At 41.6% G+C, this 18,779-nt stretch overlaps 2 protein-coding genes across 3 annotated transcripts in view; one reads left to right on the top strand and one right to left on the bottom strand.

The window, feature by feature from the left end:
- The window catches only part of LOC137274557 (scavenger receptor class B member 1-like), a 27,361-nt gene extending 11,802 nt beyond the window's left edge, over nucleotides 1-15,559 (top strand). For both annotated transcript variants that reach the window (XM_067807811.1, XM_067807812.1), the window contains 12 exons: nucleotides 1,081-1,241; nucleotides 1,945-2,086; nucleotides 2,292-2,507; nucleotides 3,337-3,428; nucleotides 3,765-3,814; nucleotides 4,604-4,673; nucleotides 5,662-5,843; nucleotides 9,547-9,665; nucleotides 9,931-10,004; nucleotides 10,894-10,945; nucleotides 11,703-11,885; nucleotides 13,510-15,559. In XM_067807811.1, coding sequence (XP_067663912.1) covers nucleotides 1,081-1,241; nucleotides 1,945-2,086; nucleotides 2,292-2,507; nucleotides 3,337-3,428; nucleotides 3,765-3,814; nucleotides 4,604-4,673; nucleotides 5,662-5,843; nucleotides 9,547-9,665; nucleotides 9,931-10,004; nucleotides 10,894-10,945; nucleotides 11,703-11,885; nucleotides 13,510-13,572 — 1,404 coding nt within the window. In that variant the 3' untranslated portion in view covers nucleotides 13,573-15,559. The remainder of the gene's footprint in view (nucleotides 1-1,080; nucleotides 1,242-1,944; nucleotides 2,087-2,291; nucleotides 2,508-3,336; nucleotides 3,429-3,764; nucleotides 3,815-4,603; nucleotides 4,674-5,661; nucleotides 5,844-9,546; nucleotides 9,666-9,930; nucleotides 10,005-10,893; nucleotides 10,946-11,702; nucleotides 11,886-13,509) is intronic.
- LOC137274558 (OCIA domain-containing protein 1-like) lies at nucleotides 15,125-18,779 on the bottom strand. Its single transcript, XM_067807813.1, has 4 exons — nucleotides 18,622-18,779; nucleotides 17,651-17,805; nucleotides 15,875-16,072; nucleotides 15,125-15,277 (listed from the first exon to the last, which is right to left on the bottom strand). Exons 1-4 carry the CDS (start codon nucleotides 18,720-18,722, stop codon nucleotides 15,237-15,239), a joined length of 495 nt encoding a protein of 164 aa, XP_067663914.1. The 5' UTR covers nucleotides 18,723-18,779; the 3' UTR covers nucleotides 15,125-15,236.

Raw genomic sequence — 18,779 nt, 5'->3', positions numbered from 1 at the left:
GAGGTATGAGTCGTCACAACAGTATAATATTTTCAAAATAATTGCAGAATATGAAAACGATATATTTGATACATCTTGGATAATGGGTATATCCTCAGATACTATCATGTAAAATGTGATCTGAATGGTATTGAATGTATTCCCGTCATAATCAACAGCCAAAGATTTAGATTGCCTGGTTTAGATTTAGACAGGGGCTCTTTTTTTTAAAGGACACACCCAAGTTTTAATCCTAGTCATCATGCATAAATAGTGAAAACATTAGAATCGGTTATGTCGATATGATGACGTCATCTGGAAGCAGGTAGATTAGTGTCTTCAAAACAAGCTCTTTCTGTAAACATGAAGGGTGGTGTCTTTTTATCACGTCGTTGTAGTTTCAAATTGCGTCTTTATGCATTGTGATATATAATTTTGATTGTAGCGGACTTCCGCCTCTATCACACACAATTTGTTTCTTGCATATTTTGGCTCCTGAAGTTTGTGATGCATTTAATGCAGATTTTACTTGTTCTGTATTTTTGGTGTTTTTTTTTTTTTGTTTTTTTTGATGAGTCACATAAAGTTTCGCAGATGAACTGGCAACTCATGCAACTAGTACATCTTATGTACACGTCTGTATCTTGTACGTACACTACTTGCACGTACACTCTACTTGTACATCCTCTATCCACTATCATGTACACATTAATAATAGATCATAATACAGAACTAGCACATCATAGATATACTACCACCATACTATTCACCGCTTCGTCACACCGAAGGCCTGGGTTCGATTCCCCACATGAGTATAATGTGTGACGTCCATTTCTGGTGTCCCCTGCCGTGATATTGCTAAAAGCAGCGTAAAACTAAATTCACTCACTCACATTATGAATTAAACATGTTGACCAGTTTCTGCACGTAGCGCCCACCCGTACTGAGACGACCCTTGCAATCTGCATATGTCTAAGGATTTTGTTTGGAATACCGCTAAAAGCGGCGTATAGCTAAACTCACTGTGGATTTAACAGTGACTAATTCTGTTCTGACTAAAACATACCATAACAGGTTGTATTTGCGGTGTTTGACTTGCAGATGCTACCTTTGGTGGAGGGTACTGCCACGTACAAGCTGTGGCGAGACGTGCCAGTGCCGATGCAGATGCAGTTGTGGGTATTCGACGTAGTCAACGCCGAGGAAGTGATGGAGCACGGCGTCAAACCTTATGTTATTGAAAAAGGTCCATACTCCTACAGGTAGGGGTGAGTGGCAGGTCGCACAACAACAAACACGGGTAAATAGACGCCGACTGGTCTTAAAACGAAATTTTCTCACTTTGAGATGGTAAAGGCAGCTGCATTTACAGTAATGAAACAGTATTTTAACCTGCTAGATGTTGATACTTTTCACTACCCTTGGCGCTGTCAGTGACTTCTCTGACTGGCATTCTAGAGGTTGGGTACCTACCTGTCATAGATTCTAATGTGGTTGTGAAGCAAGAATCAGAATTTATGTCGAAACGACGCCTATACAGAATAAAGAAGTTTGTATATCCATACAAACAGTCCTCATTCTACTTCGTCAGCGTTTCATCATTTTTATTCTTGATGACTGAATGACGTAGCGAAGGCCTTATCTGTCATGGTGAAAATACAACGGAACTGGACATACCATATCGTTGTCTCACTAAACTAAGCGCGATCCATCTCAGAAATTTCGATATCCGTGATAATAATTAGGGAACGCGGGTAATTTTTGCTGGGAATGAGAAAATCTGATCGCGGACAGAAAAAAGCTTTGATACCGATAAGCAAATGGCTGAATTACATGAAGGGACCGTGGAACCTCGTACAGGTTTTATCATTGACCATGGGAGTATCTGTGACAGTAGGTGACTGTGTCACAGGCGGATACGAATACCAAGGTAATGATTACTTGGCTTGGGTCCGTATGATTCAGATTAAGGAAGAAGAAAGAGAACATCACCTTCCACGCCAACTCTACTGTGACCTTCCGGCAGCACTCGTGGTACTACTTCGACAGGGAGATGTCGGTAGGGGACGAGAATGACACATTCACCACCATCAACAACATCCTACTGGTGAGAAACATCCAAGAAAGATTGTTTAACGTAAATGCGACAAAATCCTTTCCGCACCATAAGGAAATTCTGCTAAAGGGAGACTGGAGTGGACTTACAATTGTGGACTTACAAGTCAGACTACATAGATTGTACTGTTGTGAGCCAACTGCGAACAAGAATGTTATGTATCTTAGTAAGAATCATCGTTATTCTATTTTCATAGGGTGCTGCCTACATGACCCGGTTCGAGTATCCCATTATCAAAGAGATGACGAAACTTTTGCTAGAAATTCTTGGGGGCAACCTGTATGAGAAGTACACAGTGCGTGATATCATATGGGGTTACGAAGATCCACTTTTGAAGATCATCAAGGATGACATCCTCGGGGCACTTAACCTCAGCTATACTCTGGATGACCATTTTGGTTTCTTTTACAAAGCAAGTGTTGCATGCTGTCGTTACTGATTTCAGTGTTCCATTCATATGACATCCACTCCTGTTCTTCCCTTTATATCAAACGTGAGTTGTTTCTGAACACAGACTTGTGTGTGTTGTTTAGCGCCTCACTCAGCACAATTACACCAACACGGCGGCCTGCTGTCTAAAAGATCGAGTGTAGTACTTTCGCATATTTTTTGCACTGACATTCTGTATTTGGCCGTGACATCTTGGACGCATTCCTGTATTTATTAGAGCAGGGACTTGTACAAAGTTTCTGTCCTGGTACCCCACTCCCTATTGCCCTACCCTACCCGGATACCCGTTATGTCAATTCCTGATACCAAATTTTCAAGAAATGGCAATGTATTCTTCAACTCAGAGGCTGAAATTTCGAGTTTTTCAATACTTTAACCATGTATTATATTCAAACCGGGTATCCGTAAGTGATGTCTCAAAAGACAGTACAATCACGTGTTCATAACGGGTCTGGGTACTGAGGCGCATACCTCATTACCCACCCGTCCCGGATACCCGGATTACTCGTTCCAGCCCAAGGATTTCTGCATGGATCACTTTTAGCATTTTCGCAATTCCATTAACTCTAAGGTAGAACATATAGGTCAGACACGCACACGCGCACGCACACGCACACATTATTGTTATTATTGTGGACAAATGTTTTGGCATCAATTGACTTTTATATAATTCGGCGTTAATTGAGTTATAAACATACAATCTGATGTACCCGCTGTCTAAATCTTCGACTGATTACCCCAGAAGTGCAGGGGAACTTGTAAACATGTTTATTGCTATGTGCGTATTTCAGTGGAATGGATCCGATGACGGACAGTTTACAGTCTTCACCGGGGCAGAAGATCTGACTAGGTTAAGCAAAGTCGATACATATAACGGTTTAAAGTGAGTAACGCGTTAATACATTTTGAGTTGCATTGTTTTGTACATTCAGTTTTAATTTATTTACAGCAAAGCGGGTTGGTAATCCTGACTGGTTACTTTCGGTAACCAACAAAACTTTACTATTTTATACTGAGATGAGAATGATTAATCGTGGTGCACTAGTTGGCACAAATCATGACGGGTACTTTATTTGATTTTGAGAGAAGAGCCATCTGATAAACAATCTTATCCTTTGAACATATGCGCAATAATGTGTGTTTGTGTTTCCTTGCGAAAGTGTTTATTGAAGCTTTTATGTGGCTTTAAATAATATTCACTTATAGAATCGTGTTGTAGTGACGCGCCCTTCTGGAGTACCCCATACGCCCGGATGTTGAACGGCACGGGTGAGTGGGTTCTCTAATCTCGGGTTCGAATGCCTGCTCGGACAGATATTGTTTCCAGATTTGTCACCACTATACCGATACTCATGGGATTATTCAAAGTGACAAAGATCGACGTTCCTCGCTGTCGTCGCATCTCCTTCACTTGTCCACCCGTGAAGATCAGTGTTAGAACTGATCTTCAGTAACCCATGCGTGTCGTAAGAGACGACTACCTCATCGAATTGTCAGGCTCGCTGACTTGGTAGAGTAATCGTTTCACTATTGCGTAGATCGATGCTCATGCTGTTGATCACTGGATTATTTTATCCAGATTCGATTATTTACAGACCACCATCATAAATCTTTAGGGTAGCCAGCGTTAGTATACATTGACCTTTAGGTATCCAGCGTTAGTATACATTGACCTTTAGGCAGCCAGCGTTAGTATACATTGACCTTTAGGGTAACCAGCGTCAGTATACATTGACCTTTAGGTAGCCCGCGTTAGTATGCTCATGGAGACAAATAAGGGATCACGTGAAAGTGGTCCTTTATTTATTTTAAGGATTTTACCCACTGTCCAATACATACCGTATGAAGAAACATGGGAAAGAATAAAGGAACTCTTGTACTTTCATGTGTTCCCTTATTTATTTCCATGAGTATATTTGATGATCACATTAAAGATTTTACTTCCACTCGCCATGTCCACGAAATGCGAGGGAGTTATTGTTACGAGGATTCTCAGTCGAATCCTGCATGTAATAAGAGAAGCGTAAAATCACAGCAATGTATGTTTTTATTTCACAGATGGAACTTTCTTCCCTCCGTTCCTTGACAAACAAAAGCCACTCTTCTTCTATTCTCCGGAAGCTTGCAGGTTACCGCAATTACTTCCTCGTTATAACGCCAAGACATGTAATTATTTTGAAACAGAAATTGGCCATGCCATAAATGGAATTATAGTCCATAATCATACGAACTGTTGTCGGTCATAAACACACGCATTGGCAAGTCAATTATTCATCTGCAGAAATGGAACATAATGGGTCAAGTCAAATACTGTATCTGACATCATTCTGTATGTCTGTTGACTTTTGTAACATTGATTAAAAGCTTTTGGGTAAAACTGAATGTTGTAGAGAGAGCATGTATGGCTACACTTCAGAAGTTGTAAATTGCGGACACCAAAGGCTAGAACTGGTCGAACATGGTCGTTTTATGCTGAAAAGCTGCAATCAGGCGCAGCTGCCATCATAAAACAATGCCAGGCTTACACATGATTTGAACTATGATAGTTGGGCAAGCCCTCAATGTTATGTGGACACCAAGCTCTTCAATCTATTGGACTTACACGAAAACAACTGGGTAGCTCTTTGCACTCATGTCTCTGGTCATGCAGTCATTTGGAGAGTTTTACAAGCCTAAATCTTTCATAGTTCTTGGGACAGGTGAGTAGGTAAATAAGAGTGAGTGAGTGTGGTTTTACGCCGCTTTTCGCTATATTCCAGTAATATCACGGCGGGGACACCAGGGATGGGCTTCACACATTGTACCCATGTGGGGAATCGAACCCAAATCCCCCGCGTGACGAGCAGACGGTTAAACCATTAGACAAACCAGCTGTCCCTGGGTAAATCAGAAGGAAAGTGGTTGTTTGATAATTTTTATACGATGTATTATTGATATACCACATAGTATATCATCTGACGATTGTTGTTGCTGGATATTGCCGAGAGCTACGCGAAAGCGTGCTTATTCACTCTTAGTTCTACCATCATGGTACGGATGTAGCGATCGTAGAACGGGGTATGAAATTGCGATACAATACCCCTCCAGACAATTCATATGCGCTCGAATTGTTTCAGGACATTACACATGGACTTTGATCGAGAGAACATTGTCAAGGATATCGGTACCTACAGGTACACCTTCCCTACCTCCTTGCTGGAGAGCGGTACAGTCAACCCCGACAACGTGGGTTTCTGCACCCCTAACGCCCATTTCTGCATGCCGTCGGGGTTGCTAAACGTGAGCGGATGTAGAGATGGTAAGAGTTTTATGAAAATAAACACACAATGCCAAGCTTACGTTAAAAACATTATTTGGTTAATGTGAGTTGTTATATCTAACTGGATAGAGTCAACAACCTCTTTGAAACGTATTTCTATCTTGCATGATTGACTTTCAGTTATGGTTAAGGAAAAGGGGTTGTCTCCATTAATTTTACACAGCTTCATGCGAGAGAAGGTCAAGTTGTACGGGGTTTTACCTGCCTCTTTGATAACACGCCAGCATGTGAAATGTCTGTCTGTCTGTATATCGTGCATTCTCTTCCCACAGAGGTTACTCCTGTCATATCTTCCTACGTAACCTCTGTTCTAATACAGCTATATTTCCCGGTCATCGAGAAATCCCCTTGCGGCAAAAAATCGCAACAGGAATTATCTCTCTTGTTACTATCCAATCAGAACACGCGTTAAATAGACTTAGCTCCAGTAGGAAGATATGACAGGAGCAACCTCTGTGGGGAGAGAATGTATATCGTGGTGATAAACAAAATAGTCAGCTATGTACGGACTACAAGGCATTGTTCTCACAGCAGATTGATGGTCTGTACTGTTATGTTAGTCAGTTGCGACCAGATTACAAAGCATTGTTCTCACAGCAGGTTGATTGTCGGTACTGTTATGTTAGTCAGTTGCGACCAGATTACAAAGCATTGTTCTCACAGCAGGTTGATTGTCGGTACTGTTATGTTAGTCAGTTGCGACCAGATTACAAAGCATTGTTCTCACAGCAGGTTGATGGTCTGTACTGTTATGTTAGTCAGTTGCGACCAGATTACATAGCATTGTTCTCACAGCAGGTTGATTGTCGGTACTGTTATGTTAGTCAGTTGCGACCAGATTACATAGCATTGTTCTCACAGCAGGTTGATAGTCTGTACTGTTATGTTAGTCAGTTGCGACCAGATTACATAGCATTGTTCTCACAGCAGGTTGATGGTCTGTACTGTTATGTTAGTCAGTTGCGACCAGATTACAAAGCATTGTTCTCACAGCAGGTTGATGGTCTGTACTGTTATGTTAGTCAGTTGCGACCAGATTACATAGCATTGTTCTCACAGCAGGTTGATTGTCGGTACTGTTATGTTAGTCAGTTGCGACCAGATTACAAAGCATTGTTCTCACAGCAGATTGATGGTCTGTACTGTTATGTTAGTCAGTTGCGATCAGATTACAAAGCATTGTTCTCACATCAGATTGATGGTCTGTACTGTTATGTTAGTCAGTTGCGACCAGAATACAAAGCATTGTTCTCACAGCAGGTTGATTGCCGGTACTGTTATGCTAGTCAGTTGCGACCAGATTACATAGCATTGTTCTCACAGCAGGTTGATTGTCGGTACTGTTATGTTAGTCAGTTGCGACCAGATTACAAAGCATTGTTCTCACAGCAGGTTGATTGTCGGTACTGTTATGTTAGTCAGTTGCGACCAGATTACAAAGCATTGTTCTCACAGCAGGTTGATTGTCGGTACTGTTATGTTAGTCAGTTGCGACCAGATTACAAAGCATTGTTCTCACAGCAGGTTTATTGTCGGTACTGTTATGTTAGTCAGTTGCGACCAGTTTACAAAGCATTGTTCTCACAGCAGGTTGATTGTCGGTACTGTTTTGTTATTTCAGTTGCGACCAGATTAGAAAGCATTGTTCTCACAGCAGGTTGATTGTCGGTACTGTTATGTTAGTCAGTTGCGACCAGATTACAAAGCATTGTTCTCACAGCAGGTTGATTGTCGGTACTGTTATGTTAGTCAGTTGCGACCAGATTACAAAGCATTGTTCTCACAGCAGGTTGATTGTCGGTACTGTTATGTTAGTCAGTTGCGACCAGATTACAAAGCATTGTTCTCACAGCAGGTTGATTGTCGGTACTGTTATGTTAGTCAGTTGCGACCAGATTACAAAGCATTGTTCTCACATCAGATTGATGGTCTGTACTGTTATGTTAGTCAGTTGCGACCAGATTACAAAGCATTGTTCTCACAGCAGGTTGATGGTCTGTACTGTTATGTTAGTCAGTTGCGACCAGATTACAAAGCATTGTTCTCACAGCAGGTTGATTGCCGGTACTGTTATGCTAGTCAGTTGCGACCAGATTACATAGCATTGTTCTCACAGCAGGTTGATTGTCGGTACTGTTATGTTAGTCAGTTGCGACCAGATTACAAAGCATTGTTCTCACAGCAGGTTGATTGTCGGTACTGTTATGTTAGTCAGTTGCGACCAGATTACAAAGCATTGTTCTCACAGCAGGTTGATTGTCGGTACTGTTATGTTAGTCAGTTGCGACCAGATTACATAGCATTGTTCTCACAGCAGGTTGATTGTCGGTACTGTTATGTTAGTCAGTTGCGACCAGATTACAAAGCATTGTTCTCACAGCAGGTTGATTGTCGGTACTGTTATGTTAGTCAGTTGCGACCAGATTACAAAGCATTGTTCTCACAGCAGGTTGATTGTCGGTACTGTTATGTTAGTCAGTTGCGACCAGATTACAAAGCATTGTTCTCACAGCAGGTTGATTGTCGGTACTGTTATGTTAGTCAGTTGCGACCAGTTTACAAAGCATTGTTCTCACAGCAGGTTGATTGTCGGTACTGTTTTGTTATTTCAGTTGCGACCAGATTACAAAGCATTGTTCTCACAGCAGGTTGATTGTCGGTACTGTTATGTTAGTCAGTTGCGACCAGATTACAAAGCATTGTTCTCACAGCAGGTTGATTGTCGGTACTGTTATGTTAGTCAGTTGCGACCAGATTACAAAGCATTGTTCTCACAGCAGGTTGATTGTCGGTACTGTTATGTTAGTCAGTTGCGACCAGATTACAAAGCATTGTTCTCACAGCAGGTTGATTGTCGGTACTGTTATGTTAGTCAGTTGCGACCAGATTACAAAGCATTGTTCTCACAGCAGGTTGATTGTCGGTACTGTTATGTTAGTCAGTTGCGACCAGTTTACAAAGCATTGTTCTCACAGCAGGTTGATTGTCGGTACTGTTTTGTTATTTCAGTTGCGACCAGATTACAAAGCATTGTTCTCACAGCAGGTTGATTGTCGGTACTGTTATGTTAGTCAGTTGCGACCAGATTACAAAGCATTGTTCTCACAGCAGGTTGATTGTCGGTACTGTTATGTTAGTCAGTTGCGACCAGATTACAAAGCATTGTTCTCACAGCAGGTTGATTGTCGGTACTGTTATGTTAGTCAGTTGCGACCAGATTACAAAGCATTGTTCTCACAGCAGGTTGATTGTCGGTACTGTTATGTTAGTCAGTTGCGACCAGATTACAAAGCATTGTTCTCACAGCAGGTTGATTGTCGGTACTGTTATGTTAGTCAGTTGCGACCAGATTACAAAGCATTGTTCTCACAGCAGGTTGATTGTCGGTACTGTTATTGTAGTTAGTAATTTCTAATTTAGGCAGTCCAGATTATAAAAACACGCTTTAATTATATATTTAGGACAGTTTTGGTTGGACTCCGAGAGTAGTCCGGAAAATGGGGAAATCCACCGTATCTTCATCATTGTAACCATGGATACAAACCAATCATGACAGGATCCTGCAATCTGTGGACGCTTCCATCACACTGAAGAAGTTTAGGCATTTAGACATCGTTGTATAATCACTGTATGTTTCCTTTCAATGTGTTCAGTATAAAGATGCTTTTCTCTCTGAACACAGCATCATCAGCCATCATGTCCTACCCTCATTTTCTTGGCGGTGACCCGGAAGTTATTAACGGAGTCAGCGGCCTACATCCTGATCCAATGCACCATGCATCTTTTCTGGATTTGGAACCGGTATGTTTTCTTGCAGGAATAGACAAATGGAAAACCTAAAAACTGTTTTCTTCCAATTATCGCATATATTATGGTATACCCCTTGTTTTCACTATACATCATGCCTAAGTTTGAAGAATCTGACGCTGTGTCTATTTCACAGGAGTTCGAGGCGAAAAGTACCTCTATATACCTGTATGTCTTTCTAACGCCCTTTTGGAGACATCGTTGTTCTGCTGTATATCTATGTCACTCACACAACATTGTTTTAATTTTAATTGTGTAGACGTCCGGAGTACCTATGGAGGTTGCCATTCGCTTACAGATAGGGGTATACGTTTCGAATTTTTCGAAAATAAGGTAAATGATGATTTATATAAGAAAGGTATGACTATTTCTGATGAATGCAATTGCATTGTATTTTACAGTAATGTCATCCTGTAGATTATCTTTATCTTATATTACTTTTGTAACCTCAGTGTCATATATACAGTCAGTGAGTTTTCTTTTACACTTTTACGCTGCACTTAGCAGTATTCTAGCTGTATGGCGGCGGTCCATGTAAAAAGACTTAAGGAAGCATTAAGTGTAATTTCACTTAATTAAGAGAACGGAGATGCATTTTTCGAAAAATCTGATCTCTTTTACATGCATACATACTGCCACTACTACAACTACATCCTCGATATCTCCAGGGTCTACGTTCCGAAAAGTCTCCACTATACCCTGGAAGCATCTACGGCTCAGCCCGATAAAGTTATTACCTCCCTTGGCTGGCTTTTTATCCAATCAGGTGTCTACGCTGGGAATTTGAGCGAACCAATCACAACTCACTTTCGCTTTTTAAATTCTCTAACCGATTAAACTTGGCAAACAAACCATGCGTAGGTTCTCTGAAAGTATTAGATGGATTTCTTGCATATGTTTTAAAAAAAGGTTTCGGACGGACTTATAAAGTTGCATTTATGATTTCCCCAAATTGTGAGTCGCACGGCGAGTAAACCTTCGCAGTTGCAACTGCTACCTTTGTTGACACTGGCAAGTTCGGTTATAACGGCGACCATTCTGATTGGCTACTGTGAGAAAGCGGAGTCAGCAAAGGGAGGTAATAAAATTATCGGGCCGACCCGTAGGGTATAGTGGAGACTTTTCGGAACGTATACCCTGGAGATATCGAGGATGCTACAACTACTACTAATACAGAAACAGATACAATGCTGACACTGGTATAATCACTTTGATTTTGCAGACAGCTGGAGCACACAACGTCCTACTTCCACCCAATATTTTGGTTTAATGAGGTATGAGGTATTTACATTTTTTCCTTCTATGCTGACCCGTGAAGATCCGCGAACTGATCTACAGTAGCCCATGCATATCGTAAGAGGCACTATCAGGATGGAATGGTCAGGCTCACTGACTTGGTTGACACATGCTATCGTATCCCCTTTGCGCAGATCGATGATCATGCTGTTGATCACTGGATTGTCTGGTCCAGACTCGATTACTTACAGACCGTCGCCACATAACTGGAATGTTGAGTGAGGCGTAAAACTAAACTCACTCACGCCTGCCACAGCTCACACAGTCTGTGCTGTGGTGATGTTAAAATTACCCAAATATCACTGAGTTAGAAGCCTGTTTCACCTTTTCCGTGACATTACCCCTTTGTGGTCATATGTGCTTTCCCATCTATTCGAACCCTTGATCATAGGTTTCGGCGGTGCCCAAATGACACAAAGTGGAAGCCAGCAGATTGAACCATCCGAACTCATCGAACAGATTTAATGCTCACAAAAAATTAACACAGTGCAGCTATAATATATAGAACAAATCGCGACAATGTTTTTGCTTAAAGCAGTACTCAAGCCTGCTACCCGTCTCTAAGGAACAGCATGGGTTGCTGGAGACAAATTTTAACTCTAATCTTCACGGGTCCCTTAGTTCGAGAATAACGATGCAAAACCATCGTGCCAATGCGGATCTGATATGCATTCACGGTCGTTAAAGAAATTTCTATGAAATAGAGCTGCAGACATTGTGTTTGTTTTTTTCCAGAGCACTCTAATAACCGATGGCCTAGCAAGTCAGCTGCGGACGGAGTTAGTGGAGGTTGTCCAGGCAGTGTCTGTATTACATTATGTGTTGCCCTGTGTCGGGGCCGTGCTGGTCGTGATCAGTGTCGTGTATACATTGTACAGACGGAAACGCCAGAGAAAGCTGAGGAACCAAAGTCTGGAGGTTATTATAAGAGTTACGGGGCGGTGGGGGGTAGCCTTGTGGTTAAAGTGCCCGCTCTTCACGTCGATGACACGGGTTCGATTCCCCACATGATGCTATGTTTGGAGTCCATTTCTGGTATTCCAAGCCTTGATATTGCTATAACCAGCGTAATAACATACTCACTCACTCACCTATAGTGATTGAATTGATGTCTGTTCCCAATCTGGGACACTGTTCCTTTGATCGTGCTTTCGACGGAACCTGAGGCCTGCAACTCTTCCGTCTTTCTCATCATAGCAATATTCCAGCAATATCACAGCGGAGACACCAGAAATGGGCGTGAGACATTGTACCCATGTGGGCAATCGAACCCATGTCGTCAGCGTGGCGAGCGAACGCTTTAACCACTAGGCTACCCCATCGCCCCTAAGACTGACTGTGTGGAGTTATTTGGGAAGCATAGCATTTTATGACATAGCATCTTACTAATGCTCTTACCTTACTATGAAAGGCGATTATATCGTGAGAGGCGACTAACTGAATCGGGTGATCAGACTCGCTGACTTGGCTGACACGTCATTGGTTCCCAGTTGCGCAGATCGATGTTCATGCTGTTGATCAGCTGGTCCAGATTGGATTGTTTACAAACCGTCGCCATATAGCTGGAATATTGCTGAGTGCGGAGTAAAAGTAAACTCATTCACTCGTATCTTATTTTTTCTTGGAAGCTCCTACTTGAGCTCTATCAGTATTTTGTATCACAATGAAATGTAACGACATGTATTGCAATGGTAGAGTGCGAGAGCATTGCTGATTAACAATGAAGATGAGAATTGTTTCAAGGTGGAAAACGGTGTGGGGTGTTGTGGCAGGCTTTTAGTATCAGTCATCTCATGAATGGACAGTAACCGCTGCCTGCCTGATTCTAGATCTGCCACACGCCGATGTTGATTTGACAAAGACAGTGTACGAAATAGATACTGGCCCGACAGCCCGTGGCTAGCAAAAATATAGTCGGGCCGGTAATCTTCAGAGTCACAGTGACCAATGGTTAGTGAATGTTCATGGGATAATTTGGTAACTATATCACTCTCTCCGACGTATGTTATAATACACCTTTAAATCATGCAAGAATATGGCTTGATAACAATGCTCGGCATACTAGAAGCTTAAGCCTAATTATGAAATGTCTACATTCAAATTATGGGCTAGTGAATTATGTTTTGGGCTAGTAACGTTCAGGCATAGCCAGCCTGACTGGGTATTGACTGTTTGGCACTCTGGGGATAGGACTTTAAAAGTGTGGATTATGGAATGTCTTGGATTAGTTCCTAGCCTTCCTGATTGCACCTTGTTTTAAAAAAATACGTTTTTCCTTCGTTAATGTGTTAACAGATCACGTCGGACTATATGTGCCTCGGTTCACTATTAAAGTCAAAAGATTTTCTGCTTATTATCACACAGTACATGGCATGCACATGTCTGATTAAGTGCGGACATAAACCCATCGATCATTTCCTCATAATCATATTCATCATTAGCCTTCATGTTTATGATGTAACGTGTGGCGGAAAATCAATATAATTATTTTTGCTGAATAGAGTAAACAGGACGTTATTGATTTTTCTATTCTTTTTTGCAGAATACTGGACAACCTAAACCGGAATCAGATTCACGGGAAGACGATCCCCTGTTAGTCACGTGACAATACCCCGGATGTTATATGACACTTTAATGGTATTGCAATATAGGCAGATCAGCGCAAGACAAAATGATACTTATTGATTTGTGGTGGGTGTCATAAGTGCATAGATGTCTTTCAACAAAGAGTGAGATTACTAAGTACTAAGTGAGTGAGTGAGTGAGTGAGTGCTCTTATCAACACAGCTGTCAACTGGGCCTTCAACACCAATTGGAAGGAGTGACTATGCCCGTCACTGAATATTGTGAGAACGCCAAGGGTGGACCAATATCCATTTGGCTGTCACGGACGGACATTCAAGTTAGCAGATACTAACGGACACCTTTGGAACAAGCACAAAGTCCATATACGGGAGACTGTCTAAGAGCTAACATAGCCATCCGTGTTTGTGAGACCGTCTTAAAACTAAATACATGTACATTTAGCCTTTTCGTCTGTGACGGAAAAACGGTTTCATTCGTGTGTGTGAGATCGTCTCAGCCCCAGTATAGACTTTTCCAAATGGGTCTGAGGCCAATACACAGAATTATTGATGTGTTTTGAACAGTTTATGCCTGGTGTTTGTAAAATTGCACATCATCACGTTTACTGAGCCTCATCATTATTTTACAACTCGTTGTTGCTTTACTTCGTTGTGGTAATGTACATCATATATGGCGAATGTCCGTAAATAACAGTCTGCAACAAACCGTCGGAGAACCATGTCAGACCACCAATGCCTTACATCCCCTCACACATGCATAAATATATAATGCTGCTGACCTTTCCTGTCTAGGAGTGCCCATATTTTCAGAAACGCAAGGACTTTATGAAAAGATAATGCGGATAAGATAAACAGTTTTTACATTCTCATGTCAGAGGAAATGACTGCATGTCTTAAGGCACCCGGTCTAAAATATTCTGTCTGAAACAAAAACCCAATCATCCCACACAGAATAATATATTGTTACGTCCCCTTTTACAGGCCTATCCCGGGACTAACACTGACATCAATCAAAGTAAAATGATAAAGCATATATCATTGGAAGATGAAATAAAATTAAAATGGAATCTTGAACTGTCCCTAATGCCAAATCATTCTATTCCTTATGTCTCTACGCCCGGAGAAACTGTGGGATGCTCACTAACGCTTCCTCCCATGATCAGGTGATCCAAAGCCATCATACTTGAGTAGATTCCATAGCCCAGGGAGATGTTAATTAGTTTACAAGGTAACGTTTTAGAAATGACTCACTTTATATACACACATTTTACATACATAAGTCTGTCAACTATTTTTCCCATTCCACACAAGCAAAGGAGAGTCTTACTAAATTTTCACAATCCTGGATAATTTTCTAGGGAAAGTCAAGACGCTTCACAGCTCTCTAACCACATACACACATACTGAAAATGACAATATATGCCTTATTGTCAGCCACTGTGCCAAGGCAAATCCTTAACAACCTTGCTTTAACATAACATATTAGTAATCCAAGTCCTTAAAATCAACAAAGATTATCTTCTTTGCATCTACCATATTTGACAATATATTTTGTCATGATAAGATCATATAGTATTTATACTTTAATCTTCTGCACAGTGATATGTTTTATATTATTTTTAGAAACATGAGAAGAGTGCTGTCAATTCACACATGCCACCTCCCAAAGGGAGGTTAGTTGCATCTATTCATCCCATTCATCTCCATATTTGTTCTTGGATTTGCCTGAAACAGAGATTCATAATCATTAAGGGCAGAAGAACAAGAATATACTTAAAACTATTGGGTTACTTAACATGTACAGAGAAATAACTTATAGACTAATTAATATGGAGCACATTGTTTTCTGATGTGATCCGCCTAAACGACAAACACATTTGCAAATACATATTCTCTGTGTGCCTTATGCTATGTCAAAGTAACATATTCTGTGGTGAATGTGTGATATTCATACTGCATAACTGATTAGTGCTAAAGGGATTAATAAAATAAAAATCAGTGAATCAATTGATCTTGTTGTGTCAGCAATTACCTATGAGCTCGGGAGACTAATTGATGTTCTTATAAAATGACTGACTTGTAACAGTGCAAGGTAAACAACATGCTTCATGCTTGTCTCAAACAAGAAGTATCCTTGATTGTCTTGATCATGGTATTAAACTTGCTTCATTGTGTCCCACTATTGTCCATATTATTGAATATTGTGGTGGGGTTTATGATTACAGCCAATTCTTGATGGATTACTGAGTTTTGATTATTGATCTTAATATTTTGAGAGCTAAACCAGCACTACAACTGATATCCCACTGCCAGAAAACCTACTTGTATCTTGTCGTGGGCTTGGCCGTGTGAATTGTCTCCCCTGAGATGATGGTGGCGCTGGTGCTGGCCATGGGGGCTGGTTCAAGGGGCTGTCACTGGATGCCATCTTCCTCTCAAAGTCCATGCGGTTCTGGCTGCGGAGGTCGTCATATGACTTGAAGCTGGGTGCCGCCTTTTCCTGAGCTGGCAGTGGAAAACCTGGAATGAGTGAGTGTGATAGGGAATGAGTGAAGAGAGTATGTGAGGTGACCTAGACAGGGGGAGTGGGTAAATAAAAATGTGAAGTGATTGTATGAGTTAAGTTCCTGAGTTGCCACTATATGACAAGAGCCTGTTGATAAGGGGTGGTAAGGTGAGGAGGGGTGGGGTGGGGTGGGGTGGGACAAGAATGTGTAGGGTGACGTGAGGGGTGGTTGAGGGGAGCTGAGGAGAGGTGAGTGAGTGACTTTAGTTTTACCCTGCTTTTAGCAATATTCCAGCAATATCAAGCCGGGGGACACCTGAAATGGGATTAACCCATTGTGCCAAACCTGGGTCTTCAGTTTGATGAGTGAACCCCTTAACCACTAGGCTAGCCTGCCACTTCTCAGGAGGGGTGAACTGAGGAGGGTTGGGGTGAGGTGAGGTGTAGTAATGGGGGGTTGGCCTGAAATAAGGTGTGATATGAAGAGTAGGGGTGAGGTGAGGTGATGTGAGGAGGGTTGAGGTGAGGTGAGGTTATATGAGGAGGGGTGGAGTGGGGTGAGGTGAGGTTATATGAGGAGGGGTGGAGTGGGGTGAGGTGAGGTGATGTGAGGATGGGTGGGGTAAGGTGATGTGAGGAGGGTTGGGATGGGGTGATGTGAGGAGGGGTGGGGTGAGGTGAGGCTATATGAGGACGGATGGGGTGAGGTGAGGTTATATGGGGAGGGCTGAGGTGAGGTTATATGAGGAGGGGTGGGGTGAGGTGAGGTTATATGAGGAGGGGTGGGGTGAGGTGATATGAGGAAGGGTGGAGTGGGGTGAGGTTATGTGGGGATGGGTGAGGTGGGAAGAGGTTATATGAGGGGTGGGGTGAGGTGGGAAGAGGTTATATGGTTGGGGTGAGGTGAGGTTATATGAGGAGGGGTGGGGTGAGGTGATATGAGGAAGGGTGGAGTGGGGTGAGGTTATGTGGGGATGGGTGAGGTGGGAAGAGGTTATATGAGGGGTGGGGTGAGGTGGGAAGAGGTTATATGGTTGGGGTGAGGTAAGGTTATATGGGGAGGGGTGAGGTGAGGTTATGTGAGGAGGGGTGGGGTGAGGTGAGGTTATATGAAGAGGGGTGGGGTGAGGTGAGGTTATATGAGGAGGGTTGAGGTGAGGTGATGTGAGGAGGGGTGAGGTGATCTTATATGAAGAGGGGTGGGGTGAGGTCCAAAAAAGTTCCAGTTACATTGTTGCAATGTCAGCATAATGTGGCAGGAATGCAGATAAGAATGATTCTACCACTTTCCTGGAACCCACAGGTCTAATGCAGCCAATCTTTGAAACACAATCAGAACAAGTCTTGTGCTAGAACCTATGACCACAGGTTTGAGGCACACCTATAGATGTATCAGTGCAGCTTCCAATGGATGTAACCTTCATGGCTCATCATGGCTTTGCTTGAGAACCGGTTATATACTGAATGGAATGGAGATCTATATGTACGACTGTGAGTATGTGATAAACACATCACATCAAGGTGTTAGTTTGCACAAAATCAAATTCCAGTAATTTCTTTGCAAATGTAGCCTTCCAACATCCCAGACCCACCTTCCTGATCTACACTGGGTCTATCATTGATGTCTAGCCCTTTAGGTATTTGTGCAGGTGTCTTATCTGTGTCAAAATCTGTGCTGCGCATCTCATCCTTTGGTATATCAGAGAGTTGTCTCCCTTCCACAGGTGATGCTGACTGATAAAGTGCCCTGCAGCAGAACAAGTGTGAGAGTCAACATAATGTTCTAGTTATATCACAATATTTTATATCCCCATACTTTCAAAATAAAACTTGTTGTGGAGAACAAGACCACTGTGTGAAATGGTTTCAAAATATTGCGAACCAAATGAGCTGGCCTTAAAAGTTACTTGTCATTTTAAAATTTCAGTGGCTTATAAATGCAACAAAATTTGACATGAGCACACAAAACTTGTCAAGTAGCACAGCTTGTGACAAACTACAAATTAACTTTTCAAAACAAGACTGAAGTGCATAACATTGTCTATGGCAATACTGATTAGACACGTACAATTATTTCATACATAATTTGCAATATTATAATTGAGTTACAGAAAAGAAGGAATGTTTTTATATATCAACATAGAGATCTGCACTAAAAAAAATTCCATTAAAATTTCAGAAGCACATGCTTGGGACACTTTAGCCTAACAAACATTTTGCAAAAACTAAACAAGTGGGAAAGTCTTTATTTGAGGATTTTTGTGTATGACAATTTTTTTCAGTAAGCACTGCACAGTATACAATCTTCTCCCCTTCAAGACCCATACAATTTTTGAGGGATGGTACACTCTTTAGTGTATACTGTGAACAATTTTGTATTTTTTAAACAACAAATTTGGTAAAATAGTTTCTAATTGGCATGTATTTTTCTAATTTTAAGAAAATCAGCAACCTCAATCAAAATACAAAGGGTGTCCTCCAAGTACAATCTCCAATCTAAGAAAGGCAGCAATGTCAGGGATATGCTGCTGCTTTACAGATATGCATCAATTCTTATACTTACATTTCGTCCTCGGGTTTTAATAGTCCTCTTGCTGCCAAGCCTATATGGCTGTTAGGAATTTTAGCAATTATTTTCTTCTTACATTGGTCAAAGTAAGACATCTTTCCCAAAATGAAGCCCAAAACACAGGCACCTACATCAGCAAGAAAACATCATCA

This window comes from Haliotis asinina, chromosome 2, assembly GCF_037392515.1.
Source record: "Haliotis asinina isolate JCU_RB_2024 chromosome 2, JCU_Hal_asi_v2, whole genome shotgun sequence".
Lineage (NCBI taxonomy): Eukaryota > Metazoa > Mollusca > Gastropoda > Lepetellida > Haliotidae > Haliotis > Haliotis asinina.
This window is presented reverse-complemented; position numbering and strand designations above follow the sequence as displayed.